The sequence below is a fragment of the Hipposideros armiger genome, unplaced genomic scaffold (assembly GCF_001890085.2).
Source record: "Hipposideros armiger isolate ML-2016 unplaced genomic scaffold, ASM189008v1 scaffold_87, whole genome shotgun sequence".
NCBI lineage: Eukaryota > Metazoa > Chordata > Mammalia > Chiroptera > Hipposideridae > Hipposideros > Hipposideros armiger.
The window spans coordinates 1,055,616-1,065,603 of record NW_017731437.1 but is presented as its reverse complement, the minus strand read 5'-3'; the positions used below and the strand labels follow the sequence as shown (position 1 = coordinate 1,065,603).

General features: G+C 58.7%; 1 protein-coding gene across 2 annotated transcripts; it reads left to right on the top strand.

Moving 5' to 3' along the window:
• Positions 1–51: 51 nt before the first annotated feature.
• TRIM47 (tripartite motif containing 47) lies at positions 52–5,088 on the top strand. 2 transcript variants are annotated; one of them, XM_019644219.1, is made up of 6 exons: positions 52–1,279; positions 2,310–2,405; positions 2,671–2,901; positions 3,072–3,270; positions 3,721–3,795; positions 4,064–5,088. In XM_019644219.1, the coding sequence occupies exons 1-6, from the start codon at positions 593–595 to the stop codon at positions 4,702–4,704; spliced, it is 1,929 nt and encodes a 642-aa protein (XP_019499764.1). In that variant the 5' UTR covers positions 52–592; the 3' UTR covers positions 4,705–5,088. The 2 variants fall into 2 exon arrangements, with proteins under 2 accessions (XP_019499764.1, XP_019499765.1); XM_019644220.1 differs by having other exon boundaries at positions 53–1,279; positions 3,724–3,795.
• Positions 5,089–9,988: the final 4,900 nt, after the last annotated feature.

Below are 9,988 nucleotides of genomic sequence, written 5' to 3'. Positions count from 1 at the left end.
CTCTACAGCTAAGATGGTGAACAACAGCTCGACCTGGAGCTGGGCTGCGATGAGTCGCCGGGGACTGCTTAGGATGCAGTGGGGCTGGCGGGAGCGGGCGAGAGCTTTTCTAACGGTGCAGAGAAGGGGTCTGGAGGATTCAGGTACTGGCGTGACACAGTGGGTTCGCCGGGCCCTCGGGATGCCCCGGCCTGGCCATGGGTGGGGGAGGATTGGAGGGATAATGGAGGAATGAACTCCTTCCCAGCTCCCTTCCAGTGTGCCCCCCCTCGCGTTCTCTGCCATCCTCCCTCTCTCACACCCCTTTCAGCAGCGCCCTCCCCTCACAGCCGCCGACCCAGGAAGGGCCATCGCCCAGGAGCTCCTCGGAATCAGGCGGGGCCCCGAGGAGACCCCGCGCGCGCGGACTGAGCTGGGGCCGGGTGTCGGGGACCGCCGGGCAGGCCTGCGGCGCGGGGGAGGCGGTCCGAGCCGAGGATTGACGGAGGCCGGACCCTTGGCCTCGGTCCCAGGGGGCGGCGCCGCGGTGGGAACGGTCTGGGTCCCTCCCAGGCGGGAGCAGAACAGGCGGTGCCCGGGTGGCCGCGGAGCCATGGACGGCAGCGGGCCCTTCAGCTGCCCCATCTGCCTGGAGCCGCTGCGGGAGCCGGTGACGCTGCCCTGCGGCCACAACTTCTGCCTCGCCTGCCTGGGCACGCTTTGGCCGCACCGCGGCGCGGGTGGCGCCGGCACGCCCGGAGGCGCGGCCCGCTGCCCGCTGTGCCAGGAGCCGTTCCCCGACGGCCTGCAGCTCCGCAAGAACCACACGCTGTCCGAGCTGCTGCAGCTCCGCCAGGGCTCCGGGCCCGGGCATGGCCCGGCCCGGGCCCCGTCCCCGGCCCCGGCCCCGGCCCCTGAGCCCGCAGCGCCCAGCGCTCCGCCCAGCGCCCCGGAGCCATCTGCACCCTGCGCGCCCGAGCCGTGGCCAGCGGGCGAAGAGCCGGTGCGCTGCGACGCGTGCCCCGAAGGCGCCGCGCTGCCGGCTGCGCTCTCCTGCCTGTCCTGCCTCGCCTCCTTCTGCCCCGCGCACCTGGGCCCGCACGAGCGCAGCCCCGCGTTACGCGGTCACCGCCTGGTGCCGCCGCTGCGTCGGCTGGAGGAGAGCCTGTGCCCGCGCCACCTGCGGCCGCTCGAGCGCTACTGCCGCGCGGAGCGCGTGTGCCTGTGCGAGGCCTGCGCGGCCCAGGACCACCGGGGCCACGAGCTGGTGTCTCTGGAGCAGGAGCGCACGCTCCAGGAGGTGGGGTGCAGGCACTGTGGGCGGGCGGGGGCGGGAGACCCGCCGCTCAAGCCGGCAGAGGGTCATGGACCGCCCCCTCCTCCTTCGGGGGCTGGGTCTCAATTTCCTCCTCTAACTTGAGGATCTTTCGTGTCCATTCATCCGCTCACTGTGGGACATTCCGCTTACGATGGGCTAGGAGGATGGGGGACCCAGTGAGAACGAGTAAAGGACCCGAAAGGCCGAAAGGCGGGCAGGGGACCTGAAGCCCCAGCGGGCACGATGCGGGTCAAAGGCAGGATGGAGCCGGGATCTTGGGCGGCTGATACCTGCAGCGCGGCTGATGGACCCGGCCCGGCTCATGCGGGTCCCAGCTCAGATGTGCCCAGGCCTGAGGCAGCGGGTTTAGATGGGTGTGGCAGGCGACTTGAGTGCGGCTGAGCACACAGACTGCTCTGTCCCGCTGTTCCGGGGGGCCGGTGGTTAGAGCATATGCGCTAGTCGGTCCGGCCGCCTCCTCCCCCAGTTTCCTTTGGCCTCCAGCCCGGTCTTGGCGCCTCTGCTATGGGATTTTCCGTCTCTCCTGCCTGGAGCTGTGACTCATAAGACCCAGGGGGTTTGCCCGGAATCCCCATTTTTCAAGTCTGGATTGGGGGCACAGAGTCTTTGGGGACAGAGATCCCCAGAGCAGCTGATTGCCTCTTGTGCAGCCCCTCTCCTATTCTCTGCCTCTTCTTCTCTGATGGAAGTTCTCAGATGAATGTGAGTGACACTGACCACCATGAATGGCCCTGCACTTGCCCGCTGGTCAGAGAAGGGAGGCAGACAACCCACAGCCAGCCTGCACTCTCCCTGGGCATTTGGGAATGGCACCAGCCTGGGCTTGAGGAACCTCTGGGATATTGTGGGACATCATGGCCACTTCCAGTCCCACCTATGCACAGATACCACTCCTGGGTAACTCCGCTCCTGCCTTTAGTGAGACCTGGGACCCCAGTGCAGGGCTGTAGCCTCTTCCAGACTCTGTCCTCATGAAGGGTGTCATCCACAGGCTGAGCAGCCCAAAGTCCTGAGTGCTGTGGAGGACCGCATGGACGAGCTGGGCGCCCGCATTGCACAGTCCCGGCGTACGGTGGCCCTGGTCAAGGTCAGACCCCATCCTAACCCTGCCCCCTCCTGCAGTAGGCTCCTGGAAGTGTCATGATCCGGTCCACTCCAAGGAAGCCTGTGTTCAGGGCATTGCCTGGCCCTACTGGACATGAGCCTCTCCCCTGACCTGACATAGACCCAGAGCAGCTCGAGTGGACCCTCTGTCACCCCAGCAGAACAGGATGGGAAAGTGGGTTCTGGGAAGGATGAGGCACAGTGATGTTCTTTGCCCTCACCGCTGCCCCCACTGTCATCCTGTGCAGAGCGCAGCCGTGGCAGAGCGGGAAAGGGTGAGCCGGCTGTTTGCAGAGGCTGCAGCCACCCTGCAAGGGTTCCAGAAGGAGGTTCTGGGCTTCATCGAAGAGGGGGAGGCCACCATGCTGGGTCGCTCCCAAGGCGACCTGCGGAAGCAGGAGGCACAGCGCAGCAGGCTAAGTCAGGCCCGCTACAACCTCAGTCAGGTCCATGAGGCCGACTCAGTCAGCTTCCTACAGGTGAGAGCAGCTCTTCGGACCAGAGACAGCATGTGGGCTGGGGAGGGGGCTAGGCAAGACGCGGAGGGAGGAGAAGGCTGTGGAACCAGACAGTTCCTGGCAGAGCTGTCTCACCTCAGCTGGGAGGAGGTATGGCCAGCAGGGCCTTAATGGGCATTTATCTGGCACAGGAGCTCCTGGCACTCAGGTTGGCCCTGGAGGAGGGGTGCAGCCCTGGGCCCACTCCCCCGAGGGAGCTCAGCTTCACTAAGTCAGCCCAAGCGGTGAGGGCCGTGAAAGAGGTGCTGACTGCGGCCTGCGCCAGCCAGTGGGAGCAGCTGCAGGGGCTGAGCAGTGACGAGGACGGGCTGCAGAAGCTCAGCACAGAAGGTGGGTGCCTCCTCCAAGTGACTCACTGTTCCCCAGTCTTCCCTCACAGGCCCCCAGGCCTGGTGCCCATTCAGGAGTGGAGGATGGAAACTGTGTGCCTGGTGCAGGGTGGGACGCAAATCCTGCCAGTGACTGGAGCCACCACCCTGTAATGACCAGTCAGCCTCTTTGACCACAGGCTACAGGGCAGAGGGGGTTTCTCCTAACCCACCCTCTAGCTTCAGAGGGGCTGGGTGTAAGTGGAGCAGGGGACAGAACCTGAGGACCAGGCATGCATGTGAACACAGGGTGCCATATTTGGGTGTGTGCCTGTCCCAGGAGACTTGGGATGCTGGGAGGAATTGGGAGGGGGAGAGGCAATTGGGGTCACAGCAGAAGGGGACACCTTACATAGCAGCCCAGCCCCAGGTAGCTGGGGAGACCCCCTCCCCACTGTCTCATCTTCTGTAGCAGATGCTGAATCCCAGGACCCAGATAGCACTGGCCACCTGGAGAGTGAGGCGCCCAGGGATTACTTTCTCAAGTGTGAGTAGACACTGGGCTCTCCCCTCTGCTCATACTGGGCCCTCCGACGGCTGCTGGGCCGGACCCTGACACAGGACCTCTTGGACTCCCCTCCCTTGTTCATTGGGTGAACTAGGCCAGCTCACAGGTTGCTCTCCAGCAAGGCTGAGTCGTGCTGGTTGCAAAGATGAGGAGAGGCTGTGTTTGGGGAGATGGGTACATTGGGAAGGGGCCGTCTCATCTGAGCCCGTTCCTGAACTCTGCACCTCTCTTGCCTCCCTGGGAGCAGTTGCTTACATCGTGGACCTAGATAGTGACACGGCAGACAAGTTCCTGCAGCTGTTTGGAACCAAAGGTGTGAAGAGGGTGCTATGTCCCATCAACTACCCCGAGTCGCCCACCCGCTTCACCCACTGTGAGCAGGTGCTGGGCGAGGGCGCCCTGGACCGGGGCACCTACTACTGGGAGGTGGAGATCATTGAAGGTTGGGTCAGTGTGGGGGTCATGGCTGAAGACTTCTCCCCACAAGAGCCCTACGACCGGGGCCGGCTTGGCCGCAACGCCCACTCCTGCTGCCTGCAGTGGAATGGACGCAACTTCTCGGTCTGGTTCTATGGGCTGGAGGCAACCCTGCCTCACCCCTTCTCACCCACGGTCGGGGTCTGCCTGGAATACGCCGACCGAGCCCTGGCCTTCTATGCCGTTCGGGACGGCAAGATGAGCCTTCTGCGGAGGCTGAAGGTGAGCCGGGTCCGGCGGAGTGGTCCTCCGGCCTCCCCCATCGACCCCTTCCAGAGCCGCCTGGACAGCCACTTTTCGGGGCTCTTCGCGAGCAGGCTCAAGCCTGCCTTCTTCCTGGAGAGTGTGGATGCCCATCTGCAGATCGGGCCCCTCAAGAAGTCCTGCATATCTGTGTTGAAGAGGAGGTGATGCAGGGCCTCCTGGGCCTCCTGTGGCTGTCTCAGCTCCTGGGTCCCCTGCATCTCAGCTCCTGGGTCGCCTGCATCTCAGCGCCTGGGTCCTCTGCGTCTGCATCCTCGGCTTGCCCCAGGGAAGGCATCAGTCTTGGATTCCCACACATCCCCAGCCATCTCATTTCTAGAGGCCTCCACCTTCTATGCACTTGGCCTTCCACCTCCCAAGGAAGAGGCACCCCAGACCCCTTCAAGTGACCCTGTTCTCCTGCAGGCCTTGTTTCCACAACAGAGAGCCACAGCTGGGACAGATCCAGGCTACCCCAACCCTTCCTTTTCCAGGTTCCTAGGACAGTGCCTGGCACATAGTAGGTGCTCAATAAACATGTGTTGAACGAAATACTCCCTTTTCTATCCTTTACCCACCAAGAATTCCCAGTATTTCTCATCTTTTAAGAGCCACTCTTGAAAGGCAGGAGAAGGGAATGGAACCCCTGGTGCCAGGATTCTTGTTGGGAGTGAAAACCCTGGCCCTTCGGGGCAGATCTACTCCCTGGTTCTGGGCAGAGGCAGCTAGAGGTGGCTTCTCCCGTGGGGGTCTAGCCCCACAGTCATTCTGGCTGCCCGAGTGTTTGCTTTGGATGACGTGGTTCCCATCAGCTATTTTCATCCTCGATGCCACAGCCTAGTTCTGGCCCTGCCTTATGGTGTTTGTGCCCAGGATTAAGTGAAGACATCACTCCTCCCCAAGAGGAGGGCACCACTCCCTCCTGGGCGTGGGCAAAAAAGTTTGAGACCTAGAGTTTCTTTCGCGCACACACACCTTCTCAGCCTGTGAAGCATGTGACTGAGCTGACCCCAGGGTGTGGCTGGAACCGAGAACATCTACAATAAAGGGACCTATGTCCTCCTCTGGAATCTGCCTCACGTCTCTGCACCCAGCTGTGTGGCTGGAACAGTGCTCAGCCTCCAGGCTGGGGAGACCCACGCCCTGCACCCCAGCAGAGCTTCTGCTTCTCTCCCAGGAAGGCCCAGTGCTCCCTGCTGCCCCAGAATCCCCATCTGGGCCTAGGATGCCCCAATTCTGCTTTCTAGGGGAAGGCTTTCTCCCTGAGGCTACAGGGTGAATGTGTTTCCAGGCCAGCTGCCCCCTCCCTTGGTTCTTTGTGGCCCAGGGGCCCCAGAGGAGACCGGAGGGAAGGCAGGGGCAGACAGAGGCCCTCAGCGCCTGGCCAAGGTCAGGCAGGACAATGGGTGAGTTATGCAGCTAGAGAGCAAGGCCATACAAGTCCTGCCCCGGCTGCCTCTGCAGCTAAAAATAGCCCCTCCCACAGAGCCCCGCTTCTGCCCCTGCAGCCAGGATGTTGTTTTTTCCGGGCAGGGCCTCCTTGCTCCAGAGCTTTGTGTTCAAAGCAAGGTTTCCTTAGCAGCCAAGCGCCCCCAGCTCACCCAGGCCCTGGGGCCCATGGAGAGGGGCCTGTTCTGTGACTGTCAATGTGGGCCCACAAGGGCTTCCTAAAGTCCCCTCACCTGCTGTGAGCCTCCTCTCTTCCACAGAGCCTCTCCCACCCTACCACCCCCGCTCTGTCTCTTGTCTTCCTCCCCCAGCTTGGCACTGCCCACCCCACACACTGCCCTTACAGAGAACCCTCTGGACCCTGACCCTGCAGAGCCCTGGCATGTCATGGAATGTGAGCTAGACAGCCAAGGACTGGTGCTTCCTGGTTGGAATTTGGGCCTGACCGGTCAAGTCTGCAACCACAGCATCCACGCCACTTGCAGAATGATTTCCAGCTTCCAAAGGCTCATGGACCTTTGTGTGTCTTCGCCCCAAATCCCAGCGTTACAGCTTCACAGCTCTGAATAGGGGATTGGCACCCCCAGAGCACAGCTAGCAAGGGGCCGGCTAGGTGGGCCAGACCCCAAGTTTCAGCGTTATCCCCATTCTGGAGCCACAACCCTGCACTTCCTCTGCGACTCCAGGCTACCTGTAGAGCTGGAGGGATGGTGTGTGTGAGTCTATGTGTTTGTGTAACTGCGTATGTGTCTGTCTGTGTGCCTATGCATGTGTGTGGGGTGTGTGTGTGTGTCTGCGTGCGTGTGTGTGTGTGTGTGTGTGTGTGTGTATTACTGTGTATGTCTGTGTGTCTGCCTGGGTGTATGTCTCTCCATTTGTGTGTATGAATCCAGTCCAGTGACTTTTCAAATATGCTCTGAGAAGACCTGGAGCTCCAAGGAGGTACATGAGGCGGGAGGCAGGCTGGCAGGGTGGGAAGGGGAAAAGGAGGGGGAAGCTAGCCCCTCACCACCCCTGCCAACACTTTCATTAGAGCAGATTTTACCTAAGATTGCTTGAAAAAAGAAGAACTGCTAAAAATTTAAAAAATGTTAGAAAACCACCCATCTAGTCCAAACCTTCTACCACGACCATTTCAAGATGAAGAAACTGAGGCACAGAGACGTGTAGGAGCTGCCCAAGGCTACCCAGTCCAGGATACTTGCTCCATGCTCCATGGCTTAGGTGTGTCCTGTGCTTAGAAATGTCTACACACACACACACACACACACACACACACACACACACACCCTGCTTCCCAGCACTGTTGCCTGTGTAAGGCCTGTCCCCGGCAGGGCCCCAGTTTCCATGGCCACCAGAGCCCTTGGTGGAGCTGCCCCAGGATCTGTGGTCTCCCAAGCTCCAGCCAGCACCCCTGCCAGTCACAGACAATGACGAAGAGTGTGAAGGGTCTTCTGAGGCTGTCGCTATTAGCTCAGTCTGGCTCTTTTGGGCCAGGCAGGGAGCCAACCTCCACTTGAGCTTTGTTCCTGTGGGAAAGTAGGCTTTTGGAGTTCCAAACAACAGGCTGAGCAATGGACTTAAGCATCGCTCCCTTGTGGCAGCTGCGAACTGCTGGGTTGTGTGCCCCTCACTGCTCTCAGCCGCTCTCCACACTCCAGGAGGGGAGAGGCAGATGTCCTCTCCCTCCCTGCTTATTCCCCTCCTCCGGCCCCTCCTAACAAACACTCACAGAAGTGCCTTCCTTCACCTCCCTTTCTCCCAGTCACAGGGTGAGGCTGGATGCAGACTGTGGTCAAAGAGGAGGCTTGGCTAGGAAGATGGGGCTGAGCTGGGAGGGGCTGAGGTCTGCAGAGGCTCTACTGGGCTGTGCTGGGGTTTTCCCCAGGGAGGAAAACAGCATATAGTCACAGGGTCTGTGTCGCATTCACCCCCACACCCAACACACACATTCCCCTTTGATGCCAACGTTCAAAATCTGGAACACGCGCTCACGCCCTTTCTGCACAGTCACGTCTTCTGGAAGATGCACAGAAACTGCTGGAGGCCCTGGGTGGTTCTCTTCAGCTTCACTCAGGGTGGAAGCTTCCACCTCCTTCCCCAGGGCCCTCCGAGAAGGGCCCAGGCGGGAGATCACACCTGGGCTCAGAGGTACATGGAACCAAGCACCGAGTCGGCAGGGAATATGTTTTGATGTCCTGTGTACTTTATCTTTAAATGACTTTCTTCGTGATATCTCTGATTTTGCTTTATTATATATATATAAAAAAAAACCCAATGCTTTTCTGCCCCAGCATTAAACAGTCGTTTGCATGAGTTCTGGAATCAGAAAGTCTTGGCTAAATATTCTACTTCAGCCATTTCCTAGCTGTACACCTTTAGGCAAGGTACTTAGCCCACCGTGCCTTGGTTTCCTCACTTGTAAACTAAGGATAACAGTAGAACGCATGGCATTATTTTGAGAACTGAATGAGATAATTTAAGCAAAGTGCTTGGCACAGATGCTGGCACAGAGTGAGCTTTCGATAAATGTTGTTGTTGTTATTATTCATCTGAATAACTGGGTAAAATCGGCACTCTTGGAAGATTTGTCAGTCCTTGGGAGGTCCCCCAGTCTGTTCTTCAGGCACCAAGATGAGCCCAGACCTAAGTTTGCCAGGACGCTACATTTTGCCCCACCCGCTGAGACTGGAAATTTGCACTCACTCATTCAACAATACTTATCCAGTGTGGGGCGCTGTGCTCGGCCAGGGATACAGTGCTGAGTGACCCAAACAGAGATGCCCCTGCCCTCAGAGGAACCACACAAACAGCTGTATAACTGTCACCAGAATAAAGTGCTGTAAAAGAAAAGGGCAGCCACTCTACCTCTGGGGACACTCCCAAAAGAACTGAAAGCAGGGACTTGAAGAGATGTGTGTAGGCCCATGTTCATAGCAGCATTATTATTTTTTAATTTTTTTAAAAAAGATTTTATTGGGGAATTGGGGGAGGGGAACAGTGTTGGGGAGTCAAGGAAGGGGAGCAGACAAGTTGCTGTCCTTTTGTTCTTCAGTCTAGTTGTGGAGGACGTCGCTTCACTGGCCCATGTTGGTGTTATCATTGCGCTCTTCCCAGGTGAGGCAGATCGGTTGCTGGCCTCTGGACGGCCGCTCATGGCGGCTCTTGGCAGCTCACACCGGCTGCCGGCCGCTCACGCTGGCTGCTGGCCACACACAGTAGCTTATGGCAGCCCACTGCAGCAGGGGCTGCAGCTTACGCCGTCACCGGCGACTCACGGCAGCCCAGCTCCAAGTCGAGCTGCTGTTCACCATCTTAGCTGTGGAGGGCAGTGTCACTGGCCCTCATGTGGGATCCGAACTGGGGCCCTGCTGCTCAGAGCTGGCGTCCCAGGCCAGCTCTTAACCAACACGCCACTCGGCTGGCCCCATAGCAGCATTATTGACAGTAGCTAAAGGGTGGAAACACCTGAGTGCCCATCCACAGGTGAACAGATAAGCAAATGTGGCCCATCAAGACAATGGAATATGATTCAGCCTTAAAAAAGGAAGGAATTCTAACACCTGCTACAACATGGATGGACCTTGAAGCCATTATGCTCAGTGAAATAAACCAGATGCAAAAGGACAAGTTTTATATGGTTCCTCTTACACGAGGTCCCTAAAAGAGGTAAATTGATAGAAACAGAAAGTAGGGGGCTGGAAGTGAGGAATGGGGAAGTTAGTGTTTCATGGGGATAGAGTATCAGTTTGGGGGAGAAAAAGTTCTAGAGATGGACGGTGGTGATGGTTGCACAACTATATGAATGTACTTAGTGCCACCAAACTGTACATGAGGGGGTCAGGACATGCCTCCCCAAAATATGCCAAGTTGGTAATATCGACTATTTTGAGCTAAAGAGACTTGAAAAACAGCAGATGCTAGAATGGATTTCTGACCTCCTCTTTCTGAAAAGAAGAGTGAGAACTCCCGTGTGAAAGATGCCTGCCCTATACCAGGAGGA